Source organism: Oncorhynchus tshawytscha, linkage group LG31 (assembly GCF_018296145.1).
Source record: "Oncorhynchus tshawytscha isolate Ot180627B linkage group LG31, Otsh_v2.0, whole genome shotgun sequence".
In the NCBI taxonomy this organism is placed as follows: Eukaryota; Metazoa; Chordata; class Actinopteri; order Salmoniformes; family Salmonidae; genus Oncorhynchus; species Oncorhynchus tshawytscha.
In genome coordinates, this window is record NC_056459.1 from 24,935,367 (window position 1) to 24,951,658 (window position 16,292).

Consider the following 16,292-nt stretch of genomic DNA (forward strand, 5'->3'; position numbering starts at 1 on the left):
TAAGACATGGGAAAAGCAGACAAAAGACTCTTGCGATGATGTCCACCTTACAAATACCACAATAATGTACTAGGCCTTGTAGTTACACAATATATATGTAATAAAATGTTTCCAATTATAGGCTGATTATTAAATCTTACAATAGAGTTTTGTTATTCTGACTCGATATTCAGAGAGCCAGGGTGAGGACAGGTCTGACAGGACCACTAGTACCTTAGTCGATAGTGTGACCTCAATAGGCAAAGCTAAGTGGTCAAAGGTCAGATAAAAAGAACAGGATGCCACTGGTGACCGAGTGTAGTGGTTGGGGTTCTTTACCCCAGACAGTGTACAGTAGCATAAGAAAACATCTAGAACCGCTGAAAACAAATCTTAGAACCACAAGTTCTAGAGATCATAAAAAAATAGGAACCACCTCTTAGGTAAGACAAATATCCTACTCCACACATGATATTATTTAACAGTACTGTAAAATGCTTGCATTTATTTTATTTTTTTCCGGCTGCAATTAAGTGGCCACAGCAACAAAAATGTATACAATGTACATCCCTATGAGTTAATCCATTTATTCATCATCATGATCCACCAGCTAATACCCCAACAGTAGAACAGAGCCGTCTTTCTTCTCCTACTAAGGTTGTTAACATTGTTCCCACAACGTCATTACATTCCTACTGAGACGTTATAAGACAAGCGGAAAGTTAATTTTTTTCAAATCCTTTTCGCTTTGCTCCAACAGGGATTCAACAGCCAGACAGTGTATTGTGTGTGACTTCAGTTCTAGTGGGATGAGGAGTACCGGACAGGGCATCCTAACTTTAGATCACTCACAAATGAGTGAAATGTGAGAGAGAGAATGTTAAAAAATAGAAACCAAAAAATAATCATTTAGCTTTTCTTGAGAAATAAAGTATAAGTCAGACCACTAAAGAAATGCAAGATATTTTTGTTTGTTAATAACACTTACATTTATAAAGACCACCATCGATTATAATTTAAACATTTTTGTGGAGGGGAAAAAAACAACTCCAAACCCACACTGAAGCTGATTTCTGCTAACTGTACAGTTTTTTAATGATTATCTAGACAACTCCCTAGCAAGCATTAGTCCTGTCAACTGTAAATGGAAAAAGTAGACTACATTGCAATACCCTATGTACAGTATATTATATATATATATTTATATCACACTGGCTGTAATTATGACAAGATATATTCATGAGAATCATTAGTGCAAGGCATGAGGAAGAGACCTGGACAGAGTTATTGATCAGGACGGGTTGTGTGTGTGTGTGTGTGTGTGTGTGTGTAACAGGTCCAGGGTTTAAGAATAACACAAAAGTGTACATGTGTGAGCGAGCCGTGTTTTAGCTTGTGTGTGTTACTTAGATCTGGAAGGGTTTAGAGAAATAAACCTGCGTCTGACTGTGTTTGTTGTCTCTGAGGATGTTTTATCACCAAACAGTCCAGTCTCCCTCTGTGTACACACAACCCCACACCCACAGCACTTCCTAAAGAACAGGGGAGGAATAGTGACCATGACAAAGAGAGACGTCCTGATTGGCACCCTATTCCCTATATAGTGCACTACTTTTGACCAGGGCTTTAGTCAAAAGCAGTGCACGATTTGGGGAATATGGTGACATTTGGGACACACCCAGGGCCACAGTGTCAGCTGGCTCCTAATGAAGAAGCTCTCAACACCTAGAGGTCACCTCACCATGTTCCCCTCTCTCAACACCTACAGAGGTCACCTCACCATGTCCCCCCCCTCTCAACACCTACAGAGGTCACCTCACCATGTTCCTCCCCTCTCAACACCTACAGAGGTCACCTCACCATGGTCCCCTCTCGCAACACCTACAGAGGTCACCTCACCATGGTCCCCTCTCTCAACACCTACAGAGGTCACCTCACCATGTTCCCCTCTCTCAACACCTAAAGAGGTCACCTCACCATGTTCCCCTCTCTCAACACCTAGAGGTCACCTCACCATGTTCCCCTGTCTCTCCAAGTGGAAAACAGCTGCCTTCTAGCCAGCATCTTGTTTACACCTGGACAGGCCTCATAACCTGAACCATGACCTAATCTCATCCATTACATGTTGAGACGTAATGAACATCAGCTGACATTGTAACCAGAATGGATCTGGATGTAACCCCTCCCTCGGACAGAGACCATCAGGTCAGGATGGAAAGGGGTCTGGAGACTTGGCATTCAGGGGGCGGGGGGTAAGGTGAACAAGTCTCAGAGGCCCGATGCCATACTGTGGTGATAGCAGGTATGGTTGGTGGGGGTAAGAGGGTGATAGCAGGTAGGGTTGTTGGGGGTAAGAGGGTGATAGCAGGTAGGGTTGGGTGGGGGTAAGAGGGTGATAGCAGGTAGGGTTGGGTGGGGGTAAGAGGGTGATAGCAGGTAGGGTTGGTGGGGGTAAGAGGGTGATAGCAGGTAGGGTTGGGTGGGGGTAAGAGGGTGATAGCAGGTAGGGTTGGGGGAGTAAGGTGGTGATAGCAGGTAGGGTTGGGGGAGTAAGGTGGTGATAGCAGGTAGGGTTGGTGGGGGTAAGGTGGTGATAGCGGGTAGGGTTGGGTGGGGGTAAGGTGGTGATAGCGGGTAGGGATGGGGGGAGTAAGGTGGTGATAGCAGGCATGGTTGGGAAGGGTAAGGAAGTGATAGCAGGTAGGGTTGGGGTGGGTGTGGAGGCAGGTTGCTTTGCAGTGTGAAGGTCCTTGCAGACACTGAAGAAATCACAGAGCCAATACTGTGAACCATTGCACGATGCCACTAGGACAGCTATGCCCAATCCCAAATTGCCCTCTAACCCCTTAGGTAGACCTGAGAGAATTGAATAGGTGTGAGCATTATGGGGATCGCTCCACCTTGCCCTCCGATAGGCTAGGTGGAATGTTCACCCGATTGTTTAGATCTCAAACCCTCTCAGACCTACATGAAGTACCTAAGGGGTTAGGGTTTGATTTGGGGCTGAGCATTAGAAGCAGGCAAGGCCCTGAGATGGGACAAAGAGAGACAGAAGGGAGAAACTCTATACTAGCGCTACTAAAGGTTTAGTGGGCAAAGCATATGAATACATTACTCAAGAGACAGATAAGGGTAGACAGAGAACAACAGAGAGAAACTAGAAGGAATCCAAGACCACTGCTAAACAGTCTTTTCTTTAGAATTAGCCCTCGCAAACCTTTGGAGACCCTCTCCCTCTCAAATATAAGTTTTAGTGCCGCTGAATAAAGTTAACACAGATATTTTCTCATCATCAAGTTAGGCCATGTAGTGATACATGCATCCATAATTCCCACTATTAAAAAAAAATAAACAAAACAAAAAAACAAACAGAAAGGACAGAGATTGTGTTAGAAACACAGAGCGATAGTCTGTAGCTATACCCAGGAGATGAGACCACCATCAGAGTTGCCCCGTCCCTTAGTCCTGCTGCTTGCCAATAGTCAGGAAGAATGAGGTAGGGAAGGCGGGCACTAATTTCAGAAAAGAAGGAGGAAGGTGTGAGGTGTCTCAATTAGTAACAGCAGAACCAGTAGGGGAGAGGGAGGGGCAGGGCGTCGTGGAGAGAACTATAGATGAGGGCGTTGCTTTGCATTAGTTACTGCAGAGAGGAGGAGAAGGGTAGAATGGAAGGGGGTTCAAAGGGCATCTTTTTTCATTGCTGCAGATCAGAGAGTTTTGGGTGGGCGGGGGTCATCACATTAGTTACTGCAGTGTGGGGAGGGGGATTTCGCTTTAAGTACTGCAGCAGGGGGCCTTAGTTGGCTGGGCGGCTTCCGTTAGGTCGACGCCCCTGTTCCGCCCGCTGTTAGCTCCTGTGGCCGCAGGCTCGCTCTTGGGCAATCTTTTTGCTAGAGGATGGAAGAAAAACAAACAAAAAAACTTCAAACGCCAGCTACTGATGAGGATCGCTGATGATGATGATTTCCTTGATACATGTCTAAGTATGTATTTAGTAGGTATTTGAGTGTGCAGAGCCCTATTCAATTACACATCAGTAAGTGATGTGTGTCACGGGGTTAGAGGAACCTACCAATAGCCATGAATATCTCGTTCACATTCATAGACGTCTTGGCCGACGTCTCCATGAAGAGTAAGCTGTTGTCGTCTGCATATGACTGGGCATCCTGGTAAAAACAACCATGTCAGAGACAGTCACTGCCTGTCAAACGCAGACACACACCGGTGTGTTCTCGTGACACCAGACAGGTACAGGTGTTTGGAGGACTCACCTGGAAGTCCACGGCTCTCTTGCTGGCGAGGTCAGCCTTGTTGCCAGACAGGGCGATGACAATGTTGGGGCTGGCTTGTCTCTGCAGCTCCTTCACCCAGTTCCTGGCCCGCGCAAATGACTCCTGAGACAAGAGACAATATAAAATTTTTTTTAAAGAGTTCTAACATTGAAAGTCAATATAAAAATAAAAAAATTGTATACATTTTTTTTAAAGAGTTCTTGACAAGGAGTGTTTTTTTTTTACCATCGCAGGTGCCGTCTCCTTCACTTTGCTACCTGACAACTTTACGGTTTTTACTTTTTAATTACCGTTTATATGTTTGGTTTTTCCCTCAACTTTTTTTTCTTCATTCAACTTTTTCACTCCGGACGCTTTATCTGGTTCGTCAGGACCTCCAACAGCAGAAGCTAAGTAGTAACATTAACATGATGCCTTCTAATTGCAGTCGCTGTACTCATAATATACAGGAGAACGATCACCTTACGGCGAGGATAGCTGTGCTACAAGCCCAGCTTCAAACGCAATCGTTGGGCAAGGGTAATTTCAGTGTAGGAAAGGATGAAACAGCGTCTGTGCCACCAGTAAGTACAGATATTAACGTTAGTATAAATCCCCTCGCACGGTCCCCGCAGCCGGACAACTTTCTCACGGTTTCTGGAGGGAAATGCTGTAGGAATGCTCAACCGGTGTCGCTCATTCAGCCGACAGAAACTTTCAACCGGTTTCCCCATTTTAAGCAACGAGTCGGAGTCAGAGACCGAGCCTTCTCTTGTCTCTACTCCTCCCGTTACGGGGTCTGAGACGCCGAAGCGTCCCACCATTAGCTCTGACAAATTGAAAACTCTAGTCATTGGCGACTCCATTACCCGCAGTATTAGACTTAAAACGAATAATCCAGCGATCATACACTGTTTACCAGGGGGCAGGGCTACCGACGTTAAGGCTAATCTGAAGATGGTGCTGGCTAAAGCTAAAACTGGCGAGTGTAGAGAGTATAGAGATATTGTTATCCACGTCGGCACCAACGATGTTAGGATGAAACAGTCAGAGCTTCAGCATGTAAATCAGCTAGAAAGATGTGTCGGCATCGAGTAATTGTCTCTGGCCCCCTCCCAGGTATGGGGGAGTGATGAGCTCTACAGCAGAGTCTCACAACTCAATTTCTGCCCCTCCCAAAAGATAGAATTGGTATATAATTGGCCCTCTTTCTGGGACTCACCCACAAACAGGACCAAGCCTGACCTGCTGAGGAGTGACGGACTCCATCCTAGCTGGAGGGGTGCTCTCATCTTATCTACCAACATAGACAGGGCTCTAACTCCACAATTAAATAGGGTGCAGGCCAGGCAGCAGGCTGTTAGCCAGCCTGCCAGCATAGTGGAGTCTGCCACTAGCACAGTCAGTGTAGTCAGCTCAGCTATCCCCATTGAGACAGTGTCTGTGCCTCCGACCTAGGTTGGGCAAAACTAAACATGGCGGTGTTCGCCTTAGTAATCTCACTAGGATAAAGACCTCCTCCATTCCTGTCATTATTGAATCTCAAAATAGGGCTACTTAATGTTAGATCCCTTACTTCAAAGGCAATTATAGTCAATGAACTAATCACTGATCATAATATTGATGTGATTGGCCTGACTGAAACATGGCTTAAGCCTGATGAATTTACTGTGTTAAATGAGGCCTCACCTCCTGGCTACACTAGTGACCATATCCCGCAAAGGCGGAGGTGTTGCTAACATTTACGTTAGCAAATTTCAATTTACAAAAAAAAAGAAATGCAGTTTTCGTCTTTTGAGCTTCTAGTCATGAAATCTATGCAGCCTACTCAATCACTTTTTATAGCTACTGTTTACATGCCTCCTGGGCCATATACAGCGTTCCTCATTGAGTTCCCTGAATTCCTAACGGACCTTGTAGTCATAGCAGATAATATTCTAATCTTTGGTGACTTTAATATTCACATGGAAAAGTCCACAGACCCACTCCAAAAGGCTTTCGGAGCCATCATCGACTCAGTGGGTTTTGTCCAACATGTCTCTGGACCTACTCACTGTCACACTCTGGACCTAGTTTTGTCCCATGGAATAAATGTTGTGGATCTTAATGTTTTTCCTCATAATCCTGGACTATCGGACCACCATTTTATTACGTTTGCAATTACAACAAATAATCTGCTCAGACCCCAACCAAGGAACATCAAAACTCGTGCTATAAATTCACAAACAAAGATTCCTTGATGTCCTTCCAGACTCCCTCTGTCTACCCAAGGACGCCAGAGGACAAAGATCAGTTAACCACCTAACTGAGGAACTCAATTTAACCTTGCGCAATACACTAGATGCAGTTGCATCCCTAAAAACATTTCTCATAAGAAACTAGCTCCCCGGTATACAGAAAATATCCGAGCTCTGAAGCAAGCTTCCAGATAATTGGAACAGAAATGGCGCCACACCAAACTGGAAGTCTTCCGACTAGCTTGGAATGTATGTACCGTGCAGTATCGAAGAGCCCTTACTGCTGCTCGATCATCCTATTTTTACAACTTAATTGAGGAAAATAAGAACAATCCGAAATTCCTTTTTGATAGTGTCGCAAAGCTAACTAAAAAGCAGCATACCCCAAGAGAGGATGGCTTTCAATTCAGCAGTGATAAATTCATGAACTTCTTTGAGGAAAAGATCAGGATCATTAGAAAGCAAATTACGGACTCCTCTTTAAATCTGCGTATTCCTCCAACGCTCAGTTGTCCTGAGTCTGCACAACTCTGCCAGGACCTAGGATCAAGGGAGACACTCAAGATGTTTAGTAGAATATCTCTTGACACATTGATGAAAATAATCATGGCCTCTAAACCTTCAAGCTGCATACTGGACCCTTTTCCAACTAAACTACTGAAAGAGCTGCTTCCTGTGCTTGGCCCTCCTATGTTGAACATAATAAACGGCTCTATCCACCTGATGTGTAACAAACTCACTAAAAGTGGCAGTAATAAAGCCTCTCTTGAAAAAGCCAAACCTTGACCCAGAAAATATTTTTTTAAACTATCGGCCTATATCGAATCTTCCATTCCTCTCAAAAACTTTAGAAAAGGCTGTTGCGCAGCAACTCACTGCCTTCCTGAAGACAAACAATGTATACTAAATGCTTCAGTCTGGTTTTAGACCCCATCATAGCACTGAGACTGCACTTGTGAAGGTGGTAAATGACCTTTTAATGACATCAGACCGAGGCTCTGCATCTGTCCTCGTGTTCCTAGACCTTAGTGCTGCTTTTGATACCATCGATCACCACATTCTTTTGGAGAGATTGGAAACCCAAATTGGTCTACACGGACACGTTCTGGCCTGGTTTAGATCTTATCTGTCGGAAAGATATCAGTTGGTCTCTGTGAATGGTTTGTCCTCTGACAAATCAACTGTAAATTTCAGTGTTCCTCAAGGTTCCGTTTTAGGACCACTATTGTTTTCACTATATATTTTACCTCTTGGTGATGTCATTCGGGAAACATAATGTTAACTTTCATTGCTATGCTGATGACACACAGCTGTACATTTCAATGAAACATGGTGAAGCCCCAAAATTGCCTTTGCTACAAGCCTGTGTTTCAGACATAAGGAAGTGGATGACTGCAAATGTTCTACTTTTAAACTCTGACAAAACAGAGATGCTTGTTCTAGGTCCCAAGAAACAAAGAGATCTTCTGTTGAATCTGACAATTAATCTTAATGGTTGTACAGTTGTCTCAAATAAAACTGTGAAGGACCTCGGCATTACTCTGGACCCTGATCTCTCTTTTGAAGAACATATCAAGACTGTTTCAAGGACAGCTTTTTTCCCATCTACGTAACATTGCAGAAATCAGAAACTTTGTCCAAAAATGATGCAGAAAAATATATCCACGCTTTTGTTACTTCTAGGTTAGACTACTGCAATGCTCTACTTTCCGGCTACCCAGATAAAGCACTAAATAAACTTCAGTTAGTGCTAAATACAGCTGCTAGAATCCTGACTAGAACCAAAAAATTTGATCATATTACTCCAATGCTAGCCTCGCCACAACGGGCTTCCTGTCAAGGCAAGGGCTGATTTCAAGGTTTTACTGCTAACATACAAAGCATGACATGGGCTTGCTCCTACCTATCTCTCTGATTCTGTCCTGCCATACATACCTACACGTACACTACAGTCACAAGACGCAGGCCTCCTAATTGTCCCTAGAATTTCTAAGCAAACAGCTGGAGGCAGGGCTTTCTTCTATAGAGCTCCATTTTTATGGAATGGTCTGCCTACCCATGTGAGAGATGCAAACTTGGTCTCAACCTTTAAGTCTTTACTGAAGACTCATCTCTGCAGTGGGTCATATGATTGAATGTAGTCTGGCCCAGGAGTGTGAAGGTGAACGGAAAGGCTCTGGAACAACGAACCGCCCTTGCTGTCTCTGCCTGGCCGGTTCCCCTCTTTCCACTGGGATTCTCTGCCTCTAACCCTATTACAGGGGCTGAGTCACTGGCTTACTAGGGCTCTTTCATACCGTCCCTAGGAGGGGTGCGTCACTTGAGTGGGTTGAGTGACTGATGTGATCTTCCTGTCTGGGTTGGCACCCCCCCTTGGGTTGTGCCGTGGCGGAGATCTTTGTGGGCTATACTCGGCCTCGTCTCAGGATGGTAAGTTGGTGGTTGAAGAAATCCCTCTAGTGGTGTGGGGGCTGTGCTTTGGCAAAGTGGGTGGGGTTATATCCTTCCTGTTTGGCCCAGTTCGGGGGTATCATCGGATGGGGCCACAGTGTCTCCTGACCCCTCCTGTCTCAGCCTCCATTTATGCTGCAGTAGTTTGTGTCAGGGGGCTAGGGTCAGTTTGTTGTATTTGGAGTACTTCTCCTGTCCTATCCTGTGTGAATTTAAGTATGCTCTCTCTTTCTTTCTCTCTGAAGACCTGAGCCCTAGGACCATGACCCAGGACTACATCGCATGATGACTCCTTGCTGTCCCCAGTCCACCTGGCCGTGCTGCTGCTCCAGTTTCAACTGTTCTGCCTGTGATTATTATTATTTGACCATGCTGGTAATTTATGAACATTTGAACATCTTGGCCATGTTCTGTTATAATCTCCACCTGGCACAGCCAGAAGAGGACTGGCCACCCCACATAGCCTGGTTCCTCTCTAGGTTTCTTCCTAGGTTTTGGGCCTTTCTAGGGAGTTTTTCCTAGCCACCGTGCTTCTACACCTGCATTGCTTGCTGTTTCGGGTTGTAGGCTGGGTTTCTGTACAGCACTTTGAGATATCAGCTGATGTACGAAGGGCTATATAAATACATTTGATTTGATGAGACATGGTACCAGGGAAATGGTGATGTTAAAAACACTTCACTTTCAATCTGGAACGTGAATGGATCACCAGTGTGACCACATATCCAAACATGTGAGATCAATTATCATTTTTACAAAGGAAGGTTGGTTGCACTGGTTATATAATCTATCAAGATTATGCTACTTGCCTCATTTGTGATGTCGTAGACCACGATGGCGGCCTGTGCCCCTCTGTAATACATGGGCGCCAGGCTGTGGTAGCGCTCCTGTCCTGCCGTGTCCCAGATCTCAAACTTCACCGTCGTGTCGTCTAGACACACTGTCTGGGTCAGGAAGGCCGCTGGGGAGGAGAGAAGAGAGTTGTCAAATACATAATTGACGTGAACTTTAAAAGGCATTAGAGCAGGACACCTCACTAAACACATTCAACAATATGAATGAAGGGATAAATATATAACTACAGCCCAGAACCAACAACAACCCATAGTCCCCATTGCGCCATTGTCTGCAAGTCTGAGGTTCCTTCCGTAACCGGTTCCTTCAGATCTTATAACACTGAAGGGGTAGAAACTTCCAGAAGAGGCTATAGATACTTTTCTGTTCCTGGCTTAAGTGCATAAATGAGTGGTCACCTCCAATGGTGCTCTCCTGGAACTCGTGGAACTGTCCCTTGACGAAGCGGAGCACCAGGCTGGACTTGCCCACTGCCGACTCCCCCAGAAGTACCAGCTTGAACTGGCAGATCTTGTTACCAGCGTTAGACCCGTTGGGTCTCGTAGCTCCTCCCCTGTTGGCCATGGCCTAGTCAGATCCCCCGGTCAGTGTTTGTCCCGCACGTCTCACTATGCTGTCAGGGCTTCAGCTGGAGGCGGCAGTAGAGAGAAGGAAAAAAGGAACAATTATTCACAACTCTGATGATGTTTTCTGCTAGGGTTATGTCAGATGTGGTAAAGATAAGAGGATTTTGAAGTAGAGATATGGATGTTTTCGTTGTTTTGACATGTAGTTTAACCCTGGCCTATATCCTCCATAAGTGAGTCAAGGTGACAGTATGGAAGTGGACATGATTCTCAAAAAAAATATTTAAAAAAAATAAAACTTGATATACGTGTCCAGACTCTCCTGATAAAGAGATCAACTTAGCCCTTAAATATATGGTGAAATCTTGGAATGGAATGAATGAGCTGGACATTTTATTTCCCTTCTTTCTCAGGGAGGTAGAAACTGAATCATCTTCATCAAATGTATTTATAAAGCCCTTTTTACATCAGCCGATGTCACAAAGTGCTGTACAGAAACAGTCTGTTACGGAAAGAGCAGGTGAATAGATGATCCTGTCTACAGAAGAAAATTGAGAGTGGCAGGCTGCCCTGAAAACAAGTTGTCAAAATAAACATGGCTTGGCAGTCAAACCTTGCTGTAGAGCTGGGGCATATTAATAAGAGCACACCATAGCAAAACACTGTGCAACAGAAAACGAATACAAGCTTTTCTTACTGGACAAGCAGATAGTATATCCCCAGCCCAGTCTCTGAATGCATGGTATCACAGAGATGGCTGGATATGTGAGCTCACTAAAATATATTTTCCCTCATCAAATACACCATACATTGCTACTGACATAGTTGTGTGTGCCTAATCTGTAGACTATGGAAATAATTTTTTTAAAGACATAATAATATGGCTCTGATCTGGACTTCCCATATGCATTTACAGTCAAAACAATGCAAACTCTTTCGGTACACACAGTAACATCCCCACTCGGAGGTGAAATTGTACCCCTCAAACTTTCCAAAACACACACAATTTGTCATAGAGGAAAACACTACTCAGCAAGGACGTTGCAGTGTTGCCTTACAATGTAAATATGTTCGCCTACATATAGCTAATATAATAGCGACGTTAGTTAGAAGGTAAACACGCGCAATCGGCTGACAGCAATGCCAACGGCCTGTACTGGCTGTTGCCTTCGAGGTGGGACGTGACTCAACCAGCACTGTTATGAATCTCTGCAGTGCTAGCATGGACTGTTCAAACTTCTAACAATGTACTAAATTAGCATAGCCAACGTGGCCTACTCTTCGATTTATTTTCGAAGCCAAAGCATCTAGCTAGAAAATTGAGAGTACGCCATTTTCCAAATAGAAGCAAATGCTAACCCAATTAACGTTAGCTTGCTAGCTAGATTATTAGCAAGCCAGGTAACTAGCCAGCTAACTAGCTACATCAACATCTGAATTGCTAACGTGTGCTACCTACCTACTCCCTGATTACTGACTGTCTTACTAAGCAGCTACTGTTAGCTAGTTAGGTGACTGGGTGGCAAGCTAACGTTAGCATAACAAGTCCGATTGCGAATGTGATGATGGAGCTGGCTGGCTTACTACATTTTCAAGAAGCTAACTAGCGAGGAGAAGCGTATGACGAACCCATGTCCACACATGATCAACACAACTAGGATAAACAACCAATAAATAGCATCACGAACACGGTTTTGACCGGAACGATTAAATGACAAAACCGTTGTTAGGTCTCTTCCCGACCCAAATCCGGGCCACGGCCTATTTTTTGCATTTCTCATCAGACGCCAATGTTAGCATATCAAGCTAGCTAACCTAGCCTGTTGACAACTAATGAGCTGTAATATACAACTTGTCACACCATTTGCTTACTATACCTGAGTGCCAGGCGGTTGACGAACACAGAATACCACACACGAGTCTATACACAAAATAAAGGTCGCAGTGCGGACAGATACGTATTGTTGAACATACAAATAATTTCAACAACCCCGATCACGTCTCCTCCTTTTTCTTTCTTCTTGCAACTTCCCCTTTTACTAGAACCAAAACACAAACAACCCCTTCCGCCCATTCTGCCACGTCACACAGCACGTCTGCTCTGCAGAGGTAACGCCGGATTCATGAATTTGATTGTTTGTCTCCTAGGATGAAATCAAGAGTAACGTGGGATTTCAAGTGATTTGGATCAATGTAGTAAAACTAGTTAGAAGCAGACGTTAGATTACCCAATTACCTTGTTATTGGATCTGCCATTTACAATTGAAGTAAATACAGGGCTCAAGTAAAAGTTTTGGGATAATTAAGATGAAGTAAATATGCATATAGATGTATTACTCATAAAGTGAAGGGGGGACAATGTGCACCAAAATAACAATAGCCGAGGGTAAGGTGTAGGTTAGGCAGTATCATAAACTATCTATTGCCGGATTTAAAAGAACTGGGAACTCGGTAACATAATGACGTCAGTGAACTTCAGGTCGGGAAGTCGGAGCTCTAGATCGCGGCCCGAGGTCCTGAGTTGGAATTGCGACTTGTGTGACCATTCAAATCGATTTTTCATAGTCGGAGCTCGGTTGTTCCACCGAGTTCTCAATTGTTCTGAACGAACTGAAGTCGGAAGTCGGAAATTTCCAAGCTCCAAGTTGTTTTGAACGCGGCATTTGTATCTGACTGTGTTTCTCAACCTTGTTCGTTCCAGGGACTGGGACAACGCGTTCTCGGGAGTGATGAATCACGGTTCACCATCTGGCAGTCCAAGGGATGAATCTGAGTTTGGTGGATGCCAGGAGAATGCTACCTTCCCCATTGCATAGTGGCAACTGTAAAGTTTGCTGGCTGTTTTCATGGTTCGGGCTAGGCCTCTTAGTTCCAGTGAAGGGAAATCTTAATGCTACAGCATACAATGACATTCTGGACGATTCTGTGCTTCCAACTTTGTGGCAACAGTTTGGGGAAGACCATTTCCTGTTTCAGCATGACAATGTGCCTGTGCACAAAGCGAGGTCCATACAGAAATAGTTTGTCAAGATCAGTGTGGAAGAACTTGACTGGCCTGCACAGAGCTCTGACCCCATCAAACACCTTTGGGTGGATATGGAACTCCGACTGCGAGCCAAGCCTAATCGCCCAACATCAGTGCCCAACCTCACTAATGCTCTTGTGGGTGAATGGAAGCAAGTCCCAGCAGCAATGTTCCAACATCTAGTGGAAAGCCTTTCCAGAAGACTCAAGGCTATTATAGCAGCAAAGGGGGACCAACTCCTTATTAATGGCCATGATTTTTGGAATCAGATGTTCGACAAGCAGGTGTCCGCATATTTTTGGTCATGTGGTGTAATGAAACGTTGGATGGCAACGCATACTTTTTATAGAGCACAGGGCTGTGGGCCAGAAGGTTGTGGATTTTCAGATCACTGTGGACAAGAGTATGGGTGGAAATATCTCCTTGATAATAAAAGCATTCCATGAATCTATATTTGTGTTTTCAGGTCAGAGAGTTTTTTTAAATTATAATTTCATGTAATTGTATGTATTAGCAGAATCTTTTTTAATACCACACAAATTACAGAAATTGCAGGCTAATAAGAATGGACAGAGAGATAGGCCTATGTGTTAATCTTATCATATTTCTCTAATGCCAAATCAGTGTGTCTTGTTTGCAATGAAACTGTCCCTGTTTGCAAATAATTAAATCTGAGACAGGCTGCATTAGGAATCTGAGCATGGTACTTAAAAAAATAGGGCTACCTTTCCACCCCAGACAGAGTAGGCCTACCTTTCCACCCCAGACAGAGTAGGCCTACCTTTCCACCCCAGACAGAGTAGGCCTACCTTTCCACCCCAGACAGAGTAGACCTACCTTTCCACCCCAGGCAGAGTAGGCCTACCTTTCACCCCAGACAGAGTAGACCTACCTTTCCAACCCAGACAGAGTAGGCCTACCTTTCCACCCCAGACAGAGTAGGCCTACCTTTCCACCCCAGACAGAGTAGGACTTCCTTTCCACCCCAGACAGAATAGGCCTACCTTTCCACCCCAGACCGAGTAGGACTTCCTTTCCACCCCAGACAGAATAGGCCTACCTTTCCAACCCAGACAGAGTATGCCTACCATTCCACCCCAGACAGAATAGGCCTACCTTTCCAACCCAGACAGAGTATGCCTACCATTCCACCCCAGACAGAGTAGACCTACCTTTCCACCCCAGACAGAGTAGGCCTACCTTTCCAACCCAGACAGAGTATGCCTACCATTCCACCCCAGACAGAATAGGCCTACCTTTCCAACCCAGACAGAGTATGCCTACCATTCCACCCCAGACAGAGTAGACCTACCTTTCCACCCCAGACAGAGTAGACCTACCTTTCCACCCCAGACAGAGTAGACCTACCTTTCCACCCCAGACAGAGTAGACCTACCTTTCCACCCCAGACAGAGTAGACCTACCTTTCCAACCCAGACAGAGTAGGCCTACCAACACTGAAAAATGTAAGCTTTAACTAACTGCTGGCTACTCTTCTTCCGTGTCTTAATGCAACAAGAGAAAGTCACAAGTGTTTCCCCAAAAGCTGTCTGGGTTTAAACATCTTCGATTGTACAGAAAGTTAATAGCTTAATCAATTTAGAATGGCAGAATTCTGAATGAATTCCGAATGACTCAATGTCAAAGAAACAAAACAATGATCAAATCAAATGTATTTATATAGCCCTTCGTACATCAGCTGATATCTCAATGTGCTGTACAGAAACCCAGCCTAAAACCCCAAACAGCAAGCAATGCAGGTGTAGAAGCACAGTGGCTAGGAAAAACTCCCTAGAAAGGCCAAAACCTAGGAAGAAACCTAGAGAGGAACCAGGCTATGTGGGGTGGCCAGTCCTCTTCTGGCTGTGCCGGGTGGACATTATAACAGAACATGGCCAAGATGTTCAAATGTTCATAAATGACCAGCATGGTCAAATAATAATAATCACAGGCAGAACAGTTGAAACTGGAGCAGCAGCACGGCCAGGTGGACAGGGGACAGCAAGGAGTCATCATGCCAGGTAGTCCTGAGTCATGGTCCTAGGGCTCAGGTCTTCCAAGAGAGAAAGAAAGAGAGAATTAGAGAGAGCATACTTAAATTCACACAGGACACCGGATAGGACAGGAGAAGTACTCCAGATATAACAAACTGACCCTAGCCCCCCGACACATAAACTACTGCAGCATAAATACTGGAGGCTGAGACAGGAGGGGTCAGGAGACACTGTGGCCCCATCCTATGATACCCCCGGACTAGGCCAAACAGGAAGGATATAACCCCACCCACTTTGCCAAAGTACAGCCCCCACACCATTAGAGGGATATCTTCAACCACCAACTTACCATCCTGAGACAAGGCCGAGTATAGCCCACAAAGATATCCGCCACGGCACAACCCAAGGGGGAGCGCCAACAATGATATCCCCATATGCATCAGAGTCACGTCTTTCCTAGGTACTGTACAGCTTGTTTTCTAGCATAAAGCATCACAGACCACAGTGCTGTTAAATATCACTTTATATTATAGGTTCCATTTTCTTTTGTTAAAAATCTTAAGGGAACAAAGCGTAGGCCTGTGCTTTTTGGCTTATTGTGAGGTCAATAACTCTGGTGAATACATAAGAAACATGTTGTTTTTAATAACATCAATTATAGTAGTAGCACGCTAACAAATTTGACCCCCGGTCCTCCTTCCCATCGTCGCTCTCTCCTTCTCAAACCGAACAGAACAAAGGCTATATGCTAGTCAGTGCAGAAGTCTGGGCCTAACCAAAAATGAGTCAAAGAGCCTTTGACTCTCTTCCTGAACTGCGACCGTAGGGTTCGTTCAGCAGGCAGCACACAAAAACGTTTTTCATCAGCAAGAGCAGAGCAGGCCGGGGCTCAGGGTTGGAATATCCATTGCAGT

General features: G+C 44.8%; 1 protein-coding gene across 2 annotated transcripts; it reads right to left on the minus strand.

Annotated features, from left to right (window-relative positions):
• Positions 1-474: 474 nt before the first annotated feature.
• Positions 475-12,423, minus strand: LOC112229448 (ras-related protein Rab-5A). Of its 2 annotated transcripts, none has more exons than XM_024395281.2 (6): positions 12,334-12,423; positions 10,192-10,421; positions 9,748-9,899; positions 4,251-4,373; positions 4,052-4,145; positions 475-3,869 (listed from the first exon to the last, which is right to left on the minus strand). In XM_024395281.2, the coding sequence occupies exons 2-6, from the start codon at positions 10,355-10,357 to the stop codon at positions 3,754-3,756; spliced, it is 651 nt and encodes a 216-aa protein (XP_024251049.1). In that variant the 5' UTR covers positions 10,358-10,421; positions 12,334-12,423; the 3' UTR covers positions 475-3,753. The 2 variants fall into 2 exon arrangements, with proteins under 2 accessions (XP_024251049.1, XP_024251047.1); XM_024395279.2 differs by having other exon boundaries at positions 12,237-12,388.
• Positions 12,424-16,292: the final 3,869 nt, after the last annotated feature.

Coding starts and splice junctions, on each gene's coding strand:
- LOC112229448 (XM_024395281.2), bottom strand. CDS start 10,357: ATGGCCAACAGGGGAGGAGCTACGAGACCCAACGGGTCTAACGCTGGT. Junction 4,374..9,747: donor TCTACGACATCACAAATGAG/GCAAGTAGCATA, acceptor CTCTTGTCTCAG/GAGTCATTTGCGCGGGCCAG. Junction 4,146..4,250: donor AGAGAGCCGTGGACTTCCAG/GTGAGTCCTCCA, acceptor TGTTTTTACCAG/GATGCCCAGTCATATGCAGA.